Source organism: Phoca vitulina, unplaced genomic scaffold, assembly GCF_004348235.1.
Source record: "Phoca vitulina isolate PV1807 unplaced genomic scaffold, GSC_HSeal_1.0 scaffold8, whole genome shotgun sequence".
NCBI lineage: Eukaryota > Metazoa > Chordata > Mammalia > Carnivora > Phocidae > Phoca > Phoca vitulina.
The window spans coordinates 49,937,411-49,961,421 of record NW_022589711.1 but is presented as its reverse complement, the minus strand read 5'-3'; the positions used below and the strand labels follow the sequence as shown (position 1 = coordinate 49,961,421).

The following is a 24,011-nucleotide window of genomic DNA, read 5'->3' as shown; positions in this document are numbered from 1 at the left end:
ATTCTATTCTCATCTCCTTCCAGACTCAAACTTTGTTCCATTTCCTCATTAATCTCTATTTTCCGTCATGTTTCTAAAAATTAAAAAAATTTTAATTACACAGTACGTAAACACTCCTTTTAAAAAAATTCAACAGTAAAGGCATACATTCTCTTTGACCAACTCCCAATCTTCTGCCTACCTATGCAATCTCACTTCCCTCCCTGGAGATTATTGATTAAATGTGTAGGCCTCCAAGTTTTTTCCTAATATACACGTAGATATAGGGATTGGTTGGATTATTTTTTTTTTCCTCCCGGGGAGAGGGAGAGAATCTAGAGCAGACTCCCTGATAAGTGCAGGACCTGATGTGGGGCTCAATCTCAAGACCCTGAGATCATGACCTGGGCTGAAATCAAGAGTCAGATGCTTAACCGACTGAACCACCCAGGCACGCCGGTCGGATTATTTTCTTAATGCAAATGGTACCATACATATGCACTATTCCACAGCTTGGTCTTTTCATGTGGTAACAGGTCATGGACATCCTTCGCTTTAGTATCCACAAATTTACCTCATTCTTTTTAACTGCCATATAGTATTTCATAGCATGTTTATGCCACAGTTTAGCCATTTTTCCACCTATTGAACATTTAGGTTGTTTCCAAGTGTTCATTATTAAAATATGACAGAAATGCAAATTCTCAGGCTCAACCCACACATACTGAATCTCCAGAGGAGGCCCCAGGAATCTGTTTTCCAGGTAATTCTGTTGCTTACTAAAATTTGAGAACCACTGCTCTAGTGTAGGTATTAAAAAGTGGAAACACCAGGTCATAAAACATGCACTTTAAATTTTTGATACTGTGAAACCAAATGTTTTATTTTCAACCCCTCCCTCTGTGCTAGCTCTCACCCCATAACCTATACACGTGCTGGTATTAACCTTGATTACACACATAAGCACGCATGCACACACACACCTCTTCCTGCCATAGTCAAGTATCTTAAAAGAATACAGTTCTCAAAAGAATGGAAGAAGCTCTAACACTCCTCACTCTTCTGCACTTATTCCACCCCCTTCCACAAGGCCTGGTTTATTCCATCTCTCTATTAATCTTGTTCTGATTCTTTGTGCCATTCTTCTATTACTACTATTTCAGTCTTGCCTGCTTCTCTTGCTGGACTAATGTAACTGGTCATTCCTGCTCAAAATCCATCAGTGATCTTTCAAAACAATGAAATCTAAAATCATGTTTGACACCTGCTTAAACCTCTCGAAAGATTCCTTTAAAGCCCTCATTTTCTCCAGGCTCTAACCCTTGCCCACCTCCCTAGTGTTTGCTCATCACATCCTGTCACTGTGTACTTCAAGCACCCGTGAGGCCAACTTATAACCATTTTCTGAACAAAGTAAGCTGCTGCTCATGTTAGCTTGACTCCTCCACCTGTGTGTATCATCCTGGGTCACCTCATCTGTCCTAACAGCTACTCATCCTTTCAGACTCAGCCCCAGCATAAAGCTTTCCTTGACTGGCCCTGGTCATCCTTCAGACAGAATGAATACTAACTACATCTTTTATGTTCCCATTGCTTGCTACAGACTTCTTTCATAGCACCTAAAACAAAATTTTGCAGAAACAAAGTTATCTTACTCAACACTGTACTCTCAGTAGCCAATACAATCCCTGAGAGTAGCTGGGGCCCAATAAAAGCATTTAAATAAATGAATGAATTGGCTAAACAGCACAATAACATTTATAATAAAAGAGCAGTACAAGTAGTTTATAATGCTACCTGTGCCAGGTACTTTTCTAAGTGCTCAGAAGACACATACCAAGAAACATGGGAGAGCAGTGACTAAAACAAATTACATGCATGGAAAATTCACTATACTGTGTCAACAAGTGCTTTAAAATACAATTCAAATTGCCTACATAACAGCAGCAGGCCCAGGGAGTTGGCTCCTAACAATGATATCAGAAAACATTTTCTGGAAAATTCTGGTATTGCCCGCCATAATGCTGACTGGTCTTTTTCCTACAAGAGATTGAGTTTCTTGAACTTGATACAATGTATAACCTGAAGGTTTTTTAGAGCTTAATTTTAAAACTGTGGCACATTCTGAACTTCACAGCTTGATTCTACTTGATTAGACTTTCCCACACTCTTCTGGGATATCTGCCTTTGGGTTAAAGACAGCCCACTTATGAGTTTATTAGGGTCCACAAAACACTTCCAAATAGACAAATTTACATCTAGTCAGCAAAGATGGAAGGGTGACCAGGGTCATGTGTACTCAGGAATAAACAACTTACCAGCTACAAACTCTGTTCCTGCAAGTTCTGCAGTTGCAAGGAAGTCATCAAGGGAGCTCTGTTCAGTCACTGACTGAAGATTAAGACGACCCCAATCGTAGCCATCATTGAGCTCACTTGTGTGCAACTACGAGTAAAACACAGGGTAATAATACAGCTGTTCTCTTCTGGTTCTGACATCTGAACAAACTCTAACCTCCCAAGGAACTGTTCTGTGATCTTGAGGGTGGTGTCAGCCCCTTTAGAGTCAAGGCTAATACGAGTTAACATTTAACTAGTGAACACTTAAACATGATAGGCACTTCCATTCATTATTTCATTTAATTTTTTTTGAAACTTTTGAAATAAATCTTTTTTTATTTCAAAAATTTTTGAAATAAATCTTACTGTATCTCTATTTTGCTGACGAGGAAACAGTCTTGAATAGATAAAAATAACTTCCTTATAGTTGCTGCTAATGATTAGAGATAAATTTAAATCCAGACTCTCTGATCCTGACAGACATAGCTGAAAATTTTTGATGGAGACCCACAGTAAAAAATACACGTTACATATGACTCAAATGCTGTGATACACACAATGATACAATTCTGTGCCACTCAGTAGAATAATATGGGGGAAAAAAAAGAATGCTGAAACAAAGTTACCTTATCACATGTAATACACTCTGATATTTTGAATTCTATCCTGTTGGGTTAAAAAAAACCACTGGTTGGGACCTAGTTAACGAATTCCCAGGCACAATCCAGAGTTTGATAAACACTAGTCTAGCTACATGCTCACTACAGTACAAATAAATAAAAAAAATTGAAGCTTAAAAGAGTAGGTGGTTGGTCCAAGGCCACAGGTCAGAAAAAAAAAATTCAGAGTAAGGATTAGAATACAATTCTTAAGGATTCATATTCAATCTTCTTACCACTTCCCAAAGGCTGTATTTTAACAAGTTCCCTCAAAAATCAATTAAAATGATCAGTAATCTAATGTCTAGAGTAACTTGGACTTGATGACTATGGAAGAGCCCTGTAGGCCGTTTACTCTGCATATAAAATGGCTGGAAATCAGATGGTATTACAGTGGCACACACAGAGAGCACAGGTTCTTATTGAGAACTCAGTAAATCTCAAATACTTAGAGGTATGTCAGAATAACAAACAAAAGTCAAACTACTCATCATTTTTCAAGGATCCTGAAATTATGTTCATCCCTAGGTCCAGGGAAATATTAGGCCAGCTCACCACAGTTTGGAGATGCACTGTTCATCTTCCAGCGAAACCGTTAGGGAATAATAAGGATGCAGCAAGCATTTGAGTTATTTTGTATTTCTGGTGGCAACCAGCCACTCTTGGAGGATTCATTCTTTGAACAATACCAAAAGAAGTAGCTTTTATGTTTTTTTCTGCTCGGAAACTTTCAAACGCTCCCTACATTCAAGATTCTTCAAGCTCTCCCAATAGCCTCATCGTCACACTAGCCCTCCTTTCCAACCTCTACCTCTGTGCCCTGTGCCTTGCTAGAAGGAGGGCCTGCGTATCGGCCTGACAGGAACTTAAACATGCTGCTCTCTCCAAACTCTACTTAGGCGTCACTTTTCCTACAAAATTTTCCTGTTTTTGACCCCAGGCTTCCAGCATTCAGACTCTCTCTCATAGCCAAAAAGAAAGGCTGAGAAACACGATAAGCTGTCTTACCCAGGAGTCGCTGTGACGGTGGTTACGGCTCCGCTGGGTATTCTGGCGGATAAGGGCCCGGCCGAGGGTCCCAGGACCTGGCGCTCTCCGGCGGCCCATCGCAGCACCGCACTCGCGCGAACCCTCCCGGCACGGCACGGCACGGCACTGCACGCGCGTGTTCCGGTATTCAAGAGCTCGATCCCCGGAAGTGACGTATAGGCGAGCCCAAGTAGCGGAGGCCCGAGTTAAAGACAAGGAGGAATAACTTGCTCCAAACTGCCCTTCATATATCTCTCATTGCCACTGTTACAGAATATAAATATGAAAGTGGCCCGAGAACTTAATTTCTATGGCTATCTCTAAGAATATCTCAAATTTGCACAGAATTATTGAATCAAAACAATGGTACCTTCCAGATTCGTGCGTCGATCTTTAACGTCCGGTTAGGAACTGGGAGACCTGAAAAACATGGCCGTGCGTATTTCCAGATCCTAGCCCCGCCTCCCAGCTGCTTTTGTCGCCAAGAGGCGGAGACACGGGTGAGGGATATTTCTGCCACGCCAAGTGGCGTTGCTTCCTGGCGCCGGTTTTTGGCGTGCTTCTCAAGGTGTGGTCCTAACGCCTTCAAGCCCGGAATCTAAATAGTTTTTGTTTACTTAGTCTTTCCTAGCTGCGAACTGGGGAGAAAAGTCCCGGCCTGGATGGGCGTTCGGAATGGAAGCGTGAGCGATGTTTTCAGAGCTTGGCAAGGTTGCAAGGAAAGCCAACAGGATCTGACTTAAATGCCTTATTTAAAAAACATAAAAATTCTACTTAGAATTGCATTAATATTTCCTATAATTAAAGTGAAAACGGTGAGCCGGCTCCACTCTGTGGCCTGAGCTTTTGGTGTTCACTCCATCGTTAATTTCCAGCGATGGGCAGATGGAATGCTGGGTGAGAGTTGTGTGGGTGCTGGGCGTTTTGCTGACATTTCATTAATCGTGAGAACCACCTCAGTGTTACCGTGTTCAGAGAGGAAGAAGCTTGCTCACGTCATAGATGGAATATGTATGGTGTCAGGTATCAAACCCCGGATCTCATCAACTATCTTACATGTTCCTGGGAAAAGGGAAGCATGAGGATTGTTAGCACGCATTTCAGAACCCAGCGCTTCTCGAACTTGATCATGCCTGTAAATCCTCCGTGGAATCGCGTCAACGTGCAGATTCTGATTAATAAGGTCTGGGATGGGGCCGGGGACTCTGTACTTCTAACAAGCTTCCGGGTGACGCCGATGCAAATGGTCTGGTCCAAGGGCCACATTTTGAGTAGCAAGAGGAGTGCACTCCCTTTGGTGCAGAGGAAGGCACTGGACTGGCTAAAAAGTGAATCACAGCGAGTTAGGAGCATAACCAGCTGGGACTATATCACCCACCCATCTCTGGATTCCCTGCCCAGCCCACGGTGGGCTACACCTCACTGCTGACTCTTAATTGAGTTGGAGTGAACTTCAGGAAACAACCAAGGGATTGCTGAAAAGCCATGTTGTAGTTGGCAAGGCTTCCGGAAGTCAGTGACCGCAGATCAGTGAAGGAATGAATCAGAATGTGTTTTCTCCCATTTCCCAACATAGAAAGGGTGTATCTTTAAATACTGCAAAATCTCCATGGTAAGATATGGGAAAGATCCATGGAAGAGAGTAAGTTGACAGTTCCTGGAATTCTCCTGAAGCTGAGTGGTTAAAAATAAAACTAACTCATAAACTAAGATTACATGGGTTTTACATTCTACTAACAACAGTAGATGCTATAAAGAAACCTGCCATCTCATTCCTAAAGCTCAGTCAGGAACTTGGGATTGCACCCTCGTTTCCTTTTCCAGATCTTGTCATCTCCAGAGATTTAGAGAGAGCAAGCCCTTCGGGTTTCTATTGTCATTCTTCCATGGGCTCCAAAAAATCTTAACCAAATAAAGTGATAATTTAATCGAGACTAGTCGAGAGTCAAACAGACACTTACATTGTAAGATTATGATAGCAGCAACTATTCGTAGCTGACAAATAAGACATAAATAATTCTAATATTTCCCTCAAGACATTTCTCAAATCTATCACTGAAAAAGAACTATCCGAGCCTCAGTTTTCTTATTTGTTTAATGGGATAATAATAATCCCTGTCCTGCAGAGGTAGCAAATGAGATAATGCTGAAAGATCATTGCCTAGTAGTTCATGGGGTACCAATTTTCACAGCTGAGCAGTTTCTTTCCCAGACAACTGGATGATGCAGGTGAAAATCCACATGTATAATTGATCCATGTTGTGGGATTATGAGATTAGTTCATTGAGAAGAAGGAGGAAGGCGATTGAGGGTGCTCATGAGATAAGATTATGGGATCCAGATTGAGAGGAAAGAGATTGAGTGGGGAGTGATGATAGTGGTGGTGAGGGTGGAGCATAGTACTGGCTGCAAACCAAGTGGGGGGTGTTGCAAAGATGAATCAGCCCAGGTTCCTACCCTCCAACCATTGAAGCCATTCCACCCACACACTTTGGGGAACAATACAACCCAGCCAAACTACTCTCGTCACTTTGTCATGACAGTGGAAATGCCAATCCACCAGGTCTGTGTCTGAAAACTGGTCAGATCCTCCTGATTTCCACATAGCTGAGCTCTTCTGTTGAAGCCAAGATTCTCTGCACAGCTGACCTCTGGAGGAGGTTGCATTGATTTTGATTCATATCCAGCTTCCAAATAGCAACAGAGAGTGAGTGTTCCTCATTGATGGTGTTGCATAATACTTGATTTACCGTGGCTAAACAAATGTAGTTGCAAACCCTGAAACCCACACCCAGGAACAAATTTTGGAGTGGCTTTCTGCTCTCCGTCTCCACACTGCGGTGCCTCCCTGGACTCCATATCTGCCTGGGGAGAGAGAAGGGAGAGTGGGGGAATTTCTGTTTTTTCTTTTCACCCCTTGGCCAAAACAGGTCAGTGGCAGAAACCCTGTTCCAAGGCAAGCTTGCAGCCCTGCTCCTCTCTCTCACCCATTCTCTACAGCACCTCGTTCCATCAGGACAGTAAAGCAGTTTGTGTGAGGTTGAGGGTTGTGAAAATCGAAGTCTGGCAGTCTCTGCAGTCACTCAAGCAGTAAGGAAAACTCCCTTCGATTATCTGCCATTCTCAATTTATCCCTGTTGAAAATGGGTAGATTCTCACACATGAGTGAGTGTCAATAATTTAGCAGCCCTTTATTTGTGGTTATTGTAAGTGATTAACTTAAATCACTTCAATCAAACATTGATTGCCTGCTGGTGCAAGTCGTTCTGTGTGCAATGAAAAGTGTAAAAGACCTTTTGCTTTGGTGATAAAGGCTATAAGATTCTATATATATTATATTAGAACCTATGCATTTTCCCCCAAACTCTTATAGTTTTCTTTTTTAAGATTTTATTTATTTATTTGAGAGAGAGAGAGAGAGCAGGGGAGCAGGGGGAGGAGCAGAGGGAGAGGAACGAGCAGACTCTGCTAAGCATGGAGCCCAACACGGGGCTTGATCCCACGACCCTGAGATCATGACCTGAGCCAAAATCAAGAGTCAGACACTCAACTGACTGAGTCACCCAGACGCTCCCCACAACTCTTGTAGTTTTATATGGAATATCCAGGGTCTTTTACCTACAGATGACTTTGTAATTATTTTTTTCCTCATGGTAGTCAAATGAGAAAGGGAACTTTTATTTTTCTGAACCCATTAAACAGTAACTCCCCATTCCCACCTTATGCATTTGTTTTTATTTTTGGGGGGGGCGGAGAGAGGGAGGATCCTAAGCAGGCTCCACGCTCAGGGCAGAGCCCAACTCGGGGCTCCATCTCACAATCCTGAGATCAGGATCTGAGCCAAAATCAAGAATCAGACACTTTTTTTTTTTTTTAATGTTTTTATTTATTTATTCATGAGAGTCAGAGAGAGAGAGGCAGAGGGAGAAGCAGGCTCCCCGCCTAGCAGGGAGCCTGATGCGGGACTCGATCCCAGGACCCTGGGATCATGACCTGAGCCGAAGGCAGACGCTTAACCATCTGAGCCACCCAGGCGCCCAAGAATCAGACACTTAGCCAACTGAGCCACCCAGGTGCCCCTATTTTTCTGAACATTTAGTTGCAGAAATTTAGTGCAGAAATTACTTGCAGAAAAAAAATTGCAATAAAGTGAAGCAAAGTAAAGGAGAGTAGACATAGAATTAATAATGACCAACTCTAAAATCCGCAGCTAGAAAGTGCCAGGCTTTTCCCATTCATTCGTTCATTCATTCACTTGTTCATCGCTAGGCTCCAGGGATTCAGCATTGGACAAACACCCTGCCCCTATGAGCTTAAATTTTAGTGGTTGTCAGCCTGCAGAGGGACTCATCCAAGGTTAAATAGCTCAGGTCAGCAGTGGAGCCATGAACCATACCGCCAGTTAGACCCTACTTTCCCAGAATAGCCTTCTAACCACTCCCCTTAAATCACTCTAATAAATACACTAACAAGTGTTAGCATATCAACTTAGATGGTGAGGGAATGAGAAAAAGGTGAAGGAAGTGTGACTAGCCTTGGGAGAAGGGACTCCAAGGGTATATGGGGGCTATTTCTAATTATGTGAAGGACTGTTCTAGGGAAGGGAGAGAAGATTGCTCTGAGTAGACACAAGGCAAGCAGAACTAGAACACATGGGTTGAAGCTACAGAGTCACAATTTTAGTTCTAATTTGTTTGAACCTTCTTACAGTCAGAGTGGTTCAAAGATGGAGTGGACAGCTTTATAAGATAGTGAGCTCCCTGCCACCAGGGGTGTTCAAGCAAAGGCTCCATAACCAAGTGTCAGGATGTTCTAAAGCAGGTTCATTCACCAAAGTGGGGGTTGGAATGGATGATCACTAAGGTGCTTAATGGATTTCTTACCCTGAGAGGTTCCCGTCCTCTTCGCACTACTCTACGTCACCCCAGTATTTGACATAACAGGGCAACAGCGATGGTCTCAGAAAGGGTGCTCGGTTGGCAGTCACAGGGCAGTGTCTTCACCATGTAGCTTGGGGAGGAGGTGACACCCTGCCCTGCTTGTCATGTGAAGGCCGAGGGCACCGTGAACCACCCTCTAGCAAATTCAGTCATCGTTAGTTACAAATTATGATATCACAAGCGAAAATGTTAAGGGGCTAGGTTTTTGTTTTAAAGCTAACCATGCAGGGGCTGCTGATTTCTCCTCCCTCCAACTTCAGAGGGGACAAACCAGTCTGGTTCCTGCCTCTGGGAGCACCGATGAGAAAGGCTCCCTCATAAGGCTCAAGGTTTCGCTTCTTTTGACTTCTGTCTCATGCCTTTGCTTTTCTGCCTGGGTGCTGTGTGGGTGGCAGAGACTGTAGACAAGCAGTCTGCGAAAGGAGGGCGTCAGGGCCAGCATGGGCCAAAGGGTGACCTCGGGAGTTTGTAGGGGTCTGACTTGTTTATTGTTCCTCTCTCATTCCTGCAATTTCCTGTCATGACCTCTGTTTTGAGTTGAATGGTGTATCTCAAAAAGATAGATTATAGTCCTAACCCTAGGTTCTTGTGGATGTGGCCTTATTTGGGAAGAGGGTCTTTATAGGTGTAATCAAGTGAAGATGAGGTCATACTGAATTAGGGTGGGTCCTAATGCAATAACATGTGCTTTTTTTTTTTTTTTTAAAGATTTTATTTATTTATTTGACAGAGAGAGAGACACAGCGAGAGAGGGAACACAAGCAGGGGGAGTGGGAGAGGGAGAAGCAGGCTTCCCGCGGAGCAGGGAGCCCGATGCGGGGCTCGATCCCAGGACCTGGAATCATGACCTGAGCCTAAGGCAGACGCTTAACGACTGAGCCACCCAGGCGCCCCAACATGTGCTTTTATAAGATACAAATTTGGACACAAACAGAAAAAACACGGGCCGGGGGGTGGCGAGCATCATGTGAGGACAGATAAGTTAAGGAATGCAGATATAAGTTAAGGAATGCAGGGATTGCTGGCTAGTGCCCGAGGCTAAGAGGCAAGGAAGGATGCTTCTTTATTTTGGCCTCCTGAATTGTGAGAGAAAAATTTCTGTTGTTGTAAGCCACCTGTTTATGGTAATTTGTTGTGGTGGCCCTAGGAAACCAATACAGCCTCCTGCAATCTCAGGACTGGCAGGGAATTTGCTCAGCTCACAAACTGGGAGGCCAGGGCCCAGAGAGGGGCAACATCTGGGACCCTCAGTGAGTCAGGATGGGGATGTGGGTGTCTAAGCTCTGGCTCTGATCACGGCAAGTCCCTGCTCAAATGCCCAATGACTCACCACAGCTTGGGAAATGCCTCTACCTGCCATTCAAGGCCCCCGAAAGTCAGGCCCCAACCTGACTCACACACAAAGAGCTAGACTATGGCGGTCTTAGGCCAGTTTCTTTTTTTAAGATTATTTATTTATTTATTTATTTGAGAGAGAGAGAATGAGAGAGAGAGCATGAGAGGGGGAAGGGTCAGAGGGAGAAGCAGACTCCCTGCCGAGCAGGGAGCCCGATGCGGGACTCGATCCAGGGACTCCAGGATCATGACCTGAGCCGAAGGCATTCGCTTAACCAACTGAGCCACCCAGGCGCCCAGGCCAGTTTCTTAACTCCTCCGAGCCTCAGTCTTTTCCCTCTAGTGAAGAAAACATCATGGACCTCACCACACTCTTATGAGGATGAAACATCTGGAAGGATCCAAAGCATTTAACACAGTGGCTGACACCTAGTAGGTGCTCAGTATGCTTGAGTTCCCTGCTTTTGGCCCAGTTGTTTAGTGTTCAATACTAACCACGATGTACATGGGCCATTTTCTCCCTCTGGACTTCTCTCTCCTGTCTCTGTCCATAGCAACCTGCTTGTCCTTCAGTGGAGCATGAAGCCTACCCCCTCCCTGATGAGTGCCCTGGTATCTTCACTGTTTGACCAGAAGTGATTTTTCCCTGTGAGCCCCCAGTGCTTTGTGTAAAGCTCAGCCTGTGTTAGCTCAGATCACACTTATTTGCACCTATATCACCTCCTACAGCATACAAAAAGTACCTCCTCGAGTTCTTTCTGAATCAATGGATTCTGGATTATAACCTCCTTAAAGGCGAGACCATGTGCATCTCCCAGCACCTAGTGGGGAGAGGCCAGTGCCCTTAACATTTGTGATGGAATAGCTGTTACTTTGCCAGCTGATTTGCATAGGCTCGCTAAAGATGTGCCAGGCCCACATGCCCAGAGAGAAGTTCCAAAACAAGAGACAAACGAAAACACAAGTTGCATAATATCCTTTCTCAATGTGAAAACCTCCAAGCATTTACCAGGCACATTTAATTTCATTGGTACTTCTTTATGCTATTTCCTGTAAAATAAGAACTGCTACAACTCTCATTGTTTTTGAAGTGAAAGCCCCAGAGAGATTAAAGGTCATGGGGCAGAGCGGAGGAGCCCAGTGGGCCACCAGACTCTCATGGACCTGGGCGTGATCTTGACCGCTAGAGAGACCGAAGTCTCACTGTGTAAATCTCATGACAGTCATGCTTGACTCTGACCTCTTTGGTGGCAGTGACAGCCAGTAATAAGGGGACTTTCCATTAAGGGGCCCAGTGAGTGGCAGCTTAGATTATGGGGGGAAGTGTTTGGTTGATGAGGGCTGAGCCCGCCCAGTCTACCAGATGAAGCCATGAGCCCCCCAAACATAGCCCTTCATAGAGGGAAGAGGGAGCGTGACATGTGCTCTGCATATTTGTGTATTTAAAGTCTCTGGCTTGGGGCGCCTGGGTGGCTCAGTCGTTAAGCGTCTGCCTTCGGCTCAGGTCATGATCCCAGGTTCCTGGGATCAAGTCCCGCATTGGGCTCCCTGCTTGGCCGGGAGCCTGCTTCTCCCTCTCCCACTCCCCCTGCTTGTGTTCTCTCTCTAGCTGTCTCTCTCTGTCAAATAAATAAATTTAAAAAAAATCTTAAAAAAAAAAGTCTCTGGCTTTATGTTTAGCTGAAGGAGAGAGCCTTGAAATGAGATTCAGGCCACCTGGGTCCTAATCTGGGCTTGACTGTTAAATAACGATATACCCATGCATGTGCACTCTTGGGACCTCAGTTTCCTCATCTGTGGAATCAGGAAAGGGGGGGTGACTAGCTTGTCCTGAAGGGGGTCACTTGGGTGGCTCAGTCGGTTGAGCATCCGAACCTTGATTTTGGCTCAGGTTCTGATCTCAGGGTAGCAAGGTCGAGCCCTGTGTCGGGCTCCATGCTCAGCACGGAGTCTGCTTGTCCCTCTTCCTCCCCTGACTCTCTCAAATAAATAGATAAATAAAATCTTAAAAAAAAAAAAAAAGATTGTCCTGAAGGGCCCTTCCAGTTCTGACCGCCTGTGCTTATGATAGTCCAACTGCTGTGAAAATAAACACGGGGTTAATATTTGTTCATTGTACAATGTTTATTGTATACTGACTTGGTGGCAGGCATTGTGCTAGGAGCTGAGGACAAAAAGATGAATTCAGTATAGTTGCTGCTCTCCAAGACCTCACAGTCCAGTGAGGGAGGCAGAGTTAAAGACAATAACATTACAATAAGGAAGTTCAGAGGTAGAGATGCAAGGAGCATGCAGAAGGAGTTAGGGAGGACTGGGCCCCTTTTCTGGACGAGATGGTCCCTGAGCTGGCTTTTTAAAAATGAGTAGGGATCAGCCAGGGGAAGTGGCAGGAGGAGGTCATTCCAGTTAGACAGAATCACTTAAGCAATGGCATGAAGACAAGAAACAGTCTCAGGCGCATGGTGAGAAGCATATTCTCCATGGCTGGAACAGGACTTAGGAGGCCAGGAGAAGTGGCGAATGAGGCTGGAGGGGTAGGCAGGTGCCAGACCTGTAAATTCCCATGTGTTATGCTCAGAAGCTGAGGCTGCAGCCCGTGATTGGTAGGAACCCACTGAGTGGTTATAATGGGAAGGGTTACAAGGTCACATCTGTGGTTTGGTATCAGTGTGGGGGGTGGGTTTGAGGGGAACAGGTTCAAAGGAAAAGAGACTTCTTTTTAAAAAAGATTTTATATACTTACTTGAGAAGGGGGTGAAGAGCAGAGGGGGAGGGGGGGGAAAGAATCTTCAGCAGACCTGGTGCTGAGCATGGAGCCCCACATGGGGCTCCATCTCACGACCCTGAGATCATAACCTGAGCTCAAACCAAGAACTGGTCGCTCAACCGAATGAGCCACCCATGCGCCCCAGGGTGCCTGGAGGAAAGGAGTGGGAGAAGGTATGGATGTGACTGAGTGAGTGGGTTAGTTGGGGGTTTGCACACAGTTAACATTGCTCTGACTGCCTTGGTTTTCTTGAAGAAGCTCTAGGTCCTGTGCTTGGCTCTGCTGGGGAATGGGCAGTTTTGGAAGAGTGGTGAAGACTGAGGGTTCTCACTGAGGCGAGTGGGGGAGGAAATGGAATCAGGAGAAGAGAAGAGATGGCTGGGTGGGAGGTGTTCTGCTGCTGTAACAAATTACCATAAACTTGGTCATAAGTCAACAGAAACTTACAATTCTGCAGGCTAGAAGTCCAACACAGGTCTCGCCGGGCCAGAATTGAGGTGTCACGGGATCTCCTTCGTGGACACTCTGGGAGAATTTGTCCTGGCCTTTTCCAGTTTCTAGAGGCTGCCTGCATTCTTTGGCGTGTAGCCCCTCCCTCCATCTCCAAAGCCATCAGGGGAGGGTTGGGTCCTTCTCACATCACATCACTCTGACCCTCTCTCTGCCTCCTTCTTCCACTTAAAAAAAAAGTCGAGTTGAGATGCATATACCATAAAATTAACCATTTTGAGGTCAACAATGAAGCGATGTTTAGTGTGTTCACAATGTCGTGCAACCACCACTTCTATGTAGTTCCAAAGCATTTTCATCACCCCAAAAGGAAGCCCCATATCCATTAAGCAGTTGGTCCCCATTCTTCTCTCTCTCCGACCCCTGATAACCACCCATCTGTGCTCTGTTAGGTGAATAGATTCACCTATTCCTTATAGTTCATATGAATGGACTCCAATGACATGTGACCTTTTATGTCTGGCTTCTCTCACTTAGCATACTGTTTTTGAGGCCCCCACCCCCACTTTGAAGGAGCCTTGGGAGGGGGAGAGGGGAAGGATAAGAGGCTAGGAAGGAATTGATAGTGGGAGGAATGAAGTGGGCCAGGGCAGGGCTCCCCGAACTTCAGGATGTGTTCAACCACGGAGGAGTTTCAGCGGAGATCCTGATTTAAGGGATCCAGAAATTGGCCCAGGGGCTCCTGGTGCAGCCAGTGGGTGAGTTCACTCTGTGACGGATGTTGATGTCAATCCTGGAGGTCTTGAGGAGGTGAAAGAGTTGATATAATAGGAGTTAGAAATGAGGAGGGCTAAAGAGCCAGAGGCTGTCATCACACAGTAGGATTTTTTAAGCTGGAGAGTCCTTGAACCCCCTGAGCTCATTCCCACCTTCAGGCCTGCATGTTAGCCTCGCACAGTGCTATCCAGACCTATAGTTGTGAGTGTTCTAGTACCCACATTAAAGAGGTAAAAAGAAACAGGCCAAATTAATTTTAATAATATAGTCTATTTAACTCAACATAGCCAAAATATTATCATTCCATATATAATTGTTATAAGATGATTGAGATATTTTCATTCTTCTTTTTCAAAGTCCTGGAAATCCAGTGTGTATTTCACACCTGCATCACACCTTGGTTTGGACCAACTAGATTTCAAGTGCTCAACAGCGACACGTGGCTTGTGACTTCCTTACTGGTCAGCACAGGCTAGAATGTTCCTGCATGCCTGACTCCACCTCCTTGAGATCTCTGCTCAGAGACACCTTCCCTGACCATGTGGTCTAAATCAACCACCTTCTGCTCTTAGCCCTGCTTTTTTGTGTGTGTTGAGACTTACCACTATTTGAGATTTTATTATTTGTTTGCTTATTCTCTGCCTCCCTGTAGGATATAAATCCCATGAGGGCAAAGACCTGTCTGTCTGCTTTAATATCGTATCCCCAGCAACTACATCACATCCACCATAGACTCACAGCAAATGTTTATCGAATGACTTTGAGGATCCCAGATTAGTCATTGGTTGTCTCTGAAGCTAACATGCATTCCGTGGAGTGTTGGGGGAGGAGGCCCGAGAGGGAGGATCATGATGCAAGAAATAAGGTGGGAGAAAGCCGGCCTGGATGCTTTCTGTGAGCTCAGAGGCTGACTCTCAGATGTGAAGTCAGAGGCCAGGTTTCTTGCCCGCTGTGTCCTGGCTGTGTGTGGATTCAACCACTGCCTTACCCTGTTCTGGGAGAAACCAGCCCACCGAATGGCACTTCTGCATGCCACCAGTAGATGGGGCAGCATCACACAAAAAAGCCTGCGGTCTGATGCAGTTTCTGACCTGGTCCCCAACTGCCTTGGTTCATGTTGTTCTGGAACTGCCCTGTGTCTCAGGTCCGTGGTGTGGGCTCATAAATGGTGCCACCAGTTTTCCCGGCTGAAGAAACTCAGCCTCAGTTGTGACAAGGTGAGGCCGGCCCCAGAGGCCAGCCCAGGCCCAGGCCCAGCTCCAGGCCCCAGGTCCAGGCTGGCAAGAGACAGCCTGGTCCTCCTCCTCCTGGGTCTGTGAGCACCAGCACAGACACTGACTCACACGTCAGAGTGTTCACATTTGCCTAGAACCTTTCTGTCCTCCCGAGGTTGAAAACAAATTATGGAGAAGGTAGTCCAGGCGTGGCGGAGACCATTCCACAGGAGCAGCTCTGTGGGCCTCCGCACCCAGAACCGATGCCCTCGCTGCCTCGGAGAAGCTGGGCCTGCCAGTGGAATCCTCCCTGCCATTGTGGTCTACGGCTCTCCCTGCTACCGTGTGATGCCCGAGGCAGTGCCCTTGCGGAAGCTGAGACCAGCCTTGGCTCCCACCACTGGTCCTTCCTTGTCTTCCCCAAACCCTTCTGAGCCTTGGACCTCCAAGCAACTTGGAAATGGTACCTGCTTGAACATGACATCTACTATCGTAGAGTTTAGACTTCGAGATTATGGACCAGCTAACGGTCACTTAACACAGGTTAATCTGGTGTGTTTTTTTTACCAGACTTTTCGGTTTGGAGCAATACAGTCTACCTGATTGCCACCACAAGATTTTCCAGAAATTTGAGCAGAAGAGGAGTTCACTTTGGCTTAAATGGCTTATTATAGTCCTAACTAGTTCATTCCAGCACAAGGCCTGGTATCCCTCCTTTAGCCCATTAGTGCAGCTGGGGGGTAAGGCATCACAGCTCTGGTCTAATGAAACCCCGGGGCAAGAGTCAGCCGTAAAAAGGCCATTCCTTCTCTCAGATACTAGGGGGGCCCAAAAAGCACCATCGGGAAACTTTCTACTCTCATTGTTATAATCATTAAACTCCATCCCAATCTGCACGTGTGCATGCATTTTCGTGTCCTATAATTCTGCTGTCCTCTATGTCCTGAAAGCCCTTTAGTTCTTCCCTGCTTGGAGAAAGCCTGCTCATTCTTCAAACATCACCTTCTGTGGAGCCTTTTCTGATTTTTCTACTCAAAACGAACCTTCTCTTCTTCCAGCTTCTCATAGTACTTTGGGTCTTTCTCAGGGCACGTAGCTCTGTCTTCCCGTTCACACGCATGTCTCATTCATTAATTCAACAATCAAGTGGTGTCTATTTGTGTACCAGGCACTGGGGGACACAGAGTGCTCTCCTAGTTTCAGTGGAAGCCCAGAGCTGGGTGCAATTTACATCCTTCATTGGACTGGGAGCTCCTTGGAGATAGGAACTGGGTCTGCTCCTGGCTCAGCGCCTGGCACCAAAAAGTACTCAGAAAAGTTACATTGAAACTCAGCACCAATGAGTCTGAGAAAATTGGGTTAGAATTCAGAAAAGGTTATTTAAATTTCAAAGAAAGGTTAAAAGTTAGCAAAGGTAGGGCTCCAGAGAATTTCCAGGAGGGGCTACAGCGGTGGTTCTGAAATCAGTGGTTTTGGCATGGAAGCCAAAGATCCCCAAGATCCCCAGCGGATGGGGCCTGTGGAGTAAAGGGGTCCACTCTCCTCCTCCAGGACGAACTTGGGAGTTTGATGCAAGATCATCTGGACATTTATCACACATTCCAGCTTGAAGTTTTTTTTTGCTTTGACTGAGCAGACCATAGAGGCAAGCAGGTTGTTTTGAGGGTCCAGAAATGAGTTATCAGCCAAGGGTCAAGCTGGTCAGATGACTGAAGCTACGCTGTTCAGTCAGTCAGCATAGGAGAAAAGCATAACAATGTGATTGTCATTCCTAGTGGATGGTGGCTGAGCATTATTAGACAGTGAAATAAGAAAAGGTCATTTGGATTTTCACTAGGAATTCTTATCCAAAATGTGTCAATGATGTAATAAAACTGAATGACTGACCTGCCAAAATAAAATGAGTTCTAACCACACATAAGCATTACTTAGAAATTGTATGGGTCTCAGAAAACTCTTCTCTGAGGCCTGAGAGCAGGAGGGGCTACTGCTAGGGATTAGGCGCAGGAAGCACTTTATTTATGGGCTATATACCATATTGTTCACTCCAATCACCGCATTATGTTCATCTCACTTCTCACTATCTGCTTGTCTGTGGGGAAAGGGCTCCAAGATCCTAAAAGAGAAGTCTCTCTGTTTTCCTTGCTTCTATTACCTTTAATGAAAAAAAAAAATTGTGAAAAAAAATAATACTAAACAGCACCCAGTCATTCTCAGAGATCTGTCACACATGGAAAGAACCACTATTTCCCCAACCTTTTTACACAGTAAATTAGTCTAAATCCCACGTTCTACCACTTCCCCAGAAGTTTCGATGTAGACGTACATTTATTTAGTGAGTTGCAATTCAGCCCGAGGGTGGAGTGTCAGAATTCAAGTTGCTTTTCCCAAGGGGTAACCCCAGGTCTTCGCGATACCTGTAGATAAATGAGATGCTGGTAAATTTGAGATGTAATTGCGGGATGGGACTAGTTTCCCCTTTCCCTCGACAAATGGCTGCAACTAGGTCCCTTTAAGAGACCAGGGACCCGCCGGGCGTCCGAGCCCGAAACGCATCCTCTTCTCTGCTCCTCCCCTGTCCCCGAGCAGCGAATGGTTCGCGCCGGCCTATATTTACCCGAGATCTTGCTCCCGGACCGCAAGGATGTGAGGCTGGCGAGCCGGTTACCGCTCGCAGCACGGGACGGGCGCGCCGCAAGGGCGAGCAGCAGACCTCGGGGACCTCGGGAGCGGAGTCGGACACCCCCGGAGGGAAGAAATGAGGTAGCGACCGTCCCGGAGCCAACCATGCGCGCGCCCCACCCTCGGCGCCCCGCGCTGCCCCGGCCGAGCCAGCCGGGACAGTGAGCCCGCCGAGCCTGAGTCCCCGCGTCGGGCCGGAGCGAAGATGCAGTGAGCCACAGGCGGAGTGCTGCGCCGGGCCCGCCGCGGCCAGCCGGGGCAGCATCTGACTGCACTCCCGGCAAGCCGCACGTTCTGGGACCAGCCCAGCCGAGGGGCTCTCGGGCTCCAACACCCCTTGGGGGCGGGGAGCACTGGCCCCTGGGCACGCTCGCTATCGAGTTTCCGCGGTTTCTAGTCCCAGCCCTGGGGAGTGTGTGTTTGTGTGTGTGTGTGTGTGAGAGAGAGAGAGAGCGGTGGGCCTTTCCAGGTTCACCGAGGAGTTCCTGCATATTCTCGCCCCGTCCCGGCTGCTTTGGCTGGGGCACCCTCTGTTTGCGCGCGCGCATCTCTTTTTAACGTTCCACTCTGATTTCGTCTTTCTCTCGTTTTGTTTGCCTAAGACTCTTTGCCCTCGTCCTTGCCCTGGCTGGGGTAAATCTGTGCGCGCTTTCCTCCTCCCCCCGCCCCCTCGCAGCTGAATATTTTCTTCTCTTTTAAAATTTGTACCCGTACCCCCTTCGGCGGGGTCTCTGAGCACGATACTCCCTAACCCCCTCTCTACCACTGGACCACTCCCAGCAGAGTTTTATTTTTCTGTCTTGCCCGGGCCGAGCCCGGCCGGGGCGGGTGGCTCAGCGGGTCTTGTACCCCGCGCTCCGCCGCCGCCGCCCAGCTGCGCGGGGGCGCCCTCCGGAGATGCTGCCGTGGAAGAAGCACAAGTTCGAGCTGCTGGCCGAGGCGCCGCCACGGCAGGCGTCCAAGCCCAAGGGCTACGCGGTGAGCCTGCACTACTCGGCGCTCAGCTCGCTGGCGCGGGCGTGCCCCGAAGGCGCGCTCAGCCGGGTGGGCAGCATGTTCCGCTCCAAGCGCAAGAAGCTGCACATCACCAGCGAGGACCCCACTTACACCGTGCTCTACTTGGGCAATGCCACCACCATCCAGGCGCGCGGCGACGGCTGCACTGACCTAGCGGTGGGCAAGATCTGGAGCAAGAGCGAGGCGGGTCGTCAGGGCACCAAGATGAAGCTGACTGTGAGTGCGCAGGGTATCCGCATGGTGCACGCCGAGGAGCGCGCGCTGCGCCGCCCGGGCCACCTCTACCTGCTGCACCGCGTTACCTATTGCGTGGCAGACGCGCGGCTGCCCAAGGTCTTCGCCTGGGTATACCGGCACGAGCTCAAGCACAAGGCGGTAATGCTGCGCTGCCACGCGGTGCTGGTGTCCAAGCCCGAGAAGGCGCAGGCCATGGCCCTGCTGCTGTACCAGACATCGGCCAACGCACTGGCGGAATTTAAACGGCTCAAGCGGAGGGACGATGCGCGTCACCAGCAGCAGGAGCTGGTGGGCGCGCACACCATCCCGCTAGTGCCGCTGCGCAAGCTGCTCCTGCACGGACCCTGCTGCTACAAGCCACCGGTGGAACGCAGCCGCAGCGCGCCCAAGCTGGGCTCCATCACCGAGGACTTGCTCGGCGAACAGCAGGAGCAGGAGCTGCAGGAGGAGGAGGAAGAGGAGCACACGGAGGGCTGCCTGGAGGAAGAGGAGGAGGAGGAGGAGGAGGAGGAGGACGGTGCTGAGGACGGACACCCGGCAGTGGAAGAGGCCAAGGCGCAGCGGGCGCTGGTGGTGGCTATGCACTTGGAATGCGGGGACTTGCTGGACACGCTGGAGAGTGGCCGCGAGGAGGCGCTAGGGGGCGGCGGGGTCTCCCTGGGCCCTGGGGCTGGGCCGTCGCCTCTGCTGCTGGGCAGCGCCTCCGACATGAAGGCCGAGCTGTCCCAGCTTATTAACGACCTGGGAGAGCTCAGCTTCGGCAACGACGTGCGCAGCCTGCAGGCCGACCTGCGGGTGACGCGCCTGCTGTCCGGCGAGAGCACCGGCAGCGAGAGCTCCATCGAAGGCGGGGGCCCGGACGCCACCTCTGCCACCGCCGGGGACCGGTCGGGCCCTACTGACGGCGCCAACCCAGAGGAACCCCTCTCGGGTTGAGACCTCAGCAGCCCCCTGCGCGCGCCCCTGGCGCCCCACCGTGACTCCCCACCCGTCTTTTGGACAACCCCCTTCTCCTGCGTTCCCCGCCCGCCCCCAAGAAAGGGGAAACGGGACACTTGAGGCCCAGAGTTACCCTGGCCCTCTCCTGCAGCACATTTGGCTCTGTTAGAAGCGGGGCTCAGGTTGCGCGTGGAGATGTGCGAGGGGGCAAAGTGCACGGAGGGAGAGAGAGGCAGGGCCCTGGGGGCCGGGGGTGGGGGCTGGGGGATGGTGAGGGAAGGGCCCGCTGGTTAGCCAAGTCCTACCGGCCAGGGATGCCTGCCTGCCTGCCGGCCAGTTTCCTGTTTGTGGGGCAGCTGGGGCCTGAGGAGGAGGGGTTAATTTCCTCCCCTGACAGACCCAATAACAGGGAGCCGCCTAGCGCTGTCACTGACATGTCATTAAAAAATATTTTTTTTCCTGCTCTCACAACGTTTGAGGCTGAAATGCCACCTCCTTGCCCCCAGTCTTTTTGGTGCGAGAGCTTGGGTTGTTTACCTCAGACTCAGACCCTTGAAATTCTGCCAAATTCCTCAAATAACTGTTTGGGGGTGGTGGTGGTGGTGGTGGTGGTGGGGAAATGAAAGAAAGTTGCATTTTGTTTACAGTTAAAGACATCTAATATCTTTAAAAAAGGAGTTTTCCTTTAAAAACACACACACCTCCCTCCTGCTCAAACGATCTCCCTCCATGATACTGTGTAACGTATTTTGCACTGTTGTGAAGTATTTTTGACATTTTTTTTTTTGTACATAACTGTGTTCTCAGAGTTAAATGTTTTTATCTTTTGCTGTGCAAAAGGGACATGTAAAATGTTGTTCAGTTGTACATACAGAAATGTGTATAAAACATTTTGTTATTTTCTAAGAGTAGCACTGCTCTGGTTCTGTTTGCACGCCAGTGGGGAGAGAATAAAGAGGACAATTCACGGAACAGGTGAGCGTCTGGAAGTGCTGCTGAAAATGCTGGGGGCCATGGGGCTGGAAGAGGGCCCGGCCATCGGTGTGAGGGTGCGGTAGGACAGGGTTCAGCCTTTGCAGTGCTCGCAGGTGATTCCAGGAGAACCCGCTCTGCATAGTCCGGGGCTTTTGTTGCCATGGCTGGGGCCAGCTCTCAGCTTCCCTTTGAGTGTATCCTCCCATATTCTTCCTGCAGTAAACTGTGGGGGTGTGGACTTCTTCTGGTCTCTCGGAGTTAATTCTTGGAGATACGGGCTGAGGTCTGTTCCTCACTCCCAGACTTGTGAGGTGATTTAGGGAGGAATGACTTTCAAGGTCTTCTGGGGTTTTACCACCTTCTTCTGTGGGGTTCACCTTTTCCTTTACAAACAGCTCAAGGGGCTTTAAAGATCAACCAGAGACCTAAAGAAAGTGTACCTGGGGCTCTGTGAGTAGTGGGGCCATCTCTGTTTTTCCTGGAGGAAAATCAAGGAGAGAGGAAGGTTGGTAAGTTCTGATCATGGCCTGAATGAGTCATGGCGCAGGTGGGGCTGGTGGGGAGGCCAGCGGAAGAACCTATTTCCTTCCCTTCTACAACCCAGCGTGACCCAGTGGGGGAATGGTCTGGAGGTCAAGGCAGACGAGAACTGTTAGAGCTTGGTCTGTGTGTGTGTGTGTGTGTGTGTGTGTGTGTGTGTGTGTGTGTTTGTCTCAGGGTTTTCAGGCTTTCTGTGAGCTTGTTTCTGTTGTAAACTCCAAACAGATGTCTCTGGTTTGGCTACACCCGATCAGCTGGAAGTTGTAATAAGACGCTGCCAAAACTGTGCCTTCCTCAAATTATTTTTTTCCCTTTGCCCCTTTGGGCTCCATTTCCTGTGTTGCAGAAATGATCCCACTTCTGGCCTTCCCTGCTGTCCTGAGGCCACTCTGCTTTGTTTTCATCATAATTATGTTTTGGGCAGCTAGACCCACAGATCCTGAGGAGTCTGGAATTTGTTGGAACCATAGAGGGAGGGTGAAAGATTTTCTTCCTAATCAACAGGAGTGGTTTGGGCATAAGATTAGCTTTAGAAACAAAAAGCAAAGGGTGGATGGGAAATAACTAAAAAATACTCAGAACCACTTTTTTTTTTAAGATTTTATTTATTTATTTGACAGAGAGAGACACAGCGAGAGAGGGAACACAAGCAGGGGAAGTGGGAGAAGGAGAAGCAGGCTTCCCGCCGAGCAGGGAGCCCGATGCGGGGCTCGATCTCAGGACCCTGAGATCATGACCTGAGCTGAAGGCAGACGCTTAATGACTGAGGCACCCAAGCGCCCCTCAGAATCGCTTTTTAAGGGCATTAGCACAAGGTCCAGGCCTTTGAATCTGTTATATTTTGGTTTGGTTGAGAGTCCCTGCCCCTCTTCCCAAATACCTCAGATACACATCATTGCATGAAATTTAAAACCCCTAGGTAGAGAGAGGTCAGGAGAGTCAGATCCTCTCCTCCCCAGATACTCACACTACATGCCTTCCATAGAGCTCTCACTGGACTGGCAGCCGGCTGTGTGGCCCATCACTATCTTGCATGACTGGATTTCACATTTGAAATTATTTTCACACATTGCCAAGTTCCTCTGCTCTTTGAAACTGATAAGAACATTATTATTTTTTTTTAAAGATTTTATTTATTTATTTGACAGAGAGAGACACAGCGAGAGAGGGAACACAAGCAGGGGGAGTGGGAGAGGGAGAAGCAGGCTTCCCGACGAGCAGGGAGCCCAATGCGGGGCTCCATCCCAGGACCCTGGGATCATGACCCGAGCTGAAGGCAGACGCTTAACGACTGAGCCACCCAGGCGCCCCTGATAAGAGCATTAAAGAGGGTGAAAATCACATGGTTAATACTTGGTGGTGGGGCAGGGTCCCTGTGTCTTCATTCTTTTTTTTTTTTTTAAAGGTTTATTTGAGAGAGAGAGTGTGTGTTGGGGGGGAGGGGCAGAGGGAGAGGGAGAGAGAATCTCAAGCAGACTCCCCACTGAGTGTGGGGCCTGATGCAGGACTCGATCTCACGGCCCTGAGATCATGATGTGAGCCGAAATCAAGAGCTGGGCACTTAACCGACTGAACCACCTAGTTGCCCCTATCTGTCTTCATTCTTAATCAGTTAATGGTCTAGTGACAATGCCAAGGTTGGCTTTTTATCTGTGACTGATGGGGGTGTGATGATTGGTCAGAAAGTTCAGACAAATGACATTTAAACCAACACCATCAATAAATGTAAGGCAACTGTCTCTTTAAAGTCTGATTTTTCCAGTTATCTGTTTATAAATAGGGAAGGGGGGCTTAGGGGTTGAGGAGGGAGGAAGAAGAAAATAAGCAGACTGCAAAAGAACCAGTTCCCTCCCTCACTCCTGGTGCCCTCCCCTTTCCTCCTTCCTCCCCTCTACTTTTTGGCTTTTATCCCCACTGCACCCCATAGCCCTCCGGCTGATGTAATTCTAGAAGAGATGCGAAGGTGATACATGATTCACCTCTTCTTACATCTCAGTCTTCCAGGGATGATATCACTAGTGTAAAAAGAGAAGTTTGAATGAGAAAAAAACAAATACTGAACACTAATTTGCTCCTGACACTCGGAGGGATAAGAGTGGTGTGCCCAAAGCAAAACTAAGTACTTAGATGAA

General features: G+C 48.1%; 2 protein-coding genes across 2 annotated transcripts in view; one reads left to right on the top strand and one right to left on the bottom strand.

The window, feature by feature from the left end:
- Nucleotides 1-4,145, bottom strand: part of LSG1 (large 60S subunit nuclear export GTPase 1) — a 30,533-nt gene extending 26,388 nt beyond the window's left edge. The window contains exons 1-2 of the mRNA XM_032406882.1: nucleotides 3,986-4,145; nucleotides 2,298-2,424 (exon numbers count right to left, since the gene is read on the bottom strand). Of these exons, the coding sequence (XP_032262773.1) occupies nucleotides 2,298-2,424; nucleotides 3,986-4,084 (226 nt within the window). The 5' untranslated portion in view covers nucleotides 4,085-4,145. The remainder of the gene's footprint in view (nucleotides 1-2,297; nucleotides 2,425-3,985) is intronic.
- Nucleotides 4,146-18,136: 13,991 nt separating this feature from the next.
- On the top strand, nucleotides 18,137-20,944 carry FAM43A (family with sequence similarity 43 member A). The gene has a single exon (XM_032406881.1). The coding sequence runs from the start codon at nucleotides 19,069-19,071 to the stop codon at nucleotides 20,359-20,361; it is 1,293 nt and encodes a 430-aa protein (XP_032262772.1). The 5' UTR covers nucleotides 18,137-19,068; the 3' UTR covers nucleotides 20,362-20,944.
- Nucleotides 20,945-24,011: the final 3,067 nt, after the last annotated feature.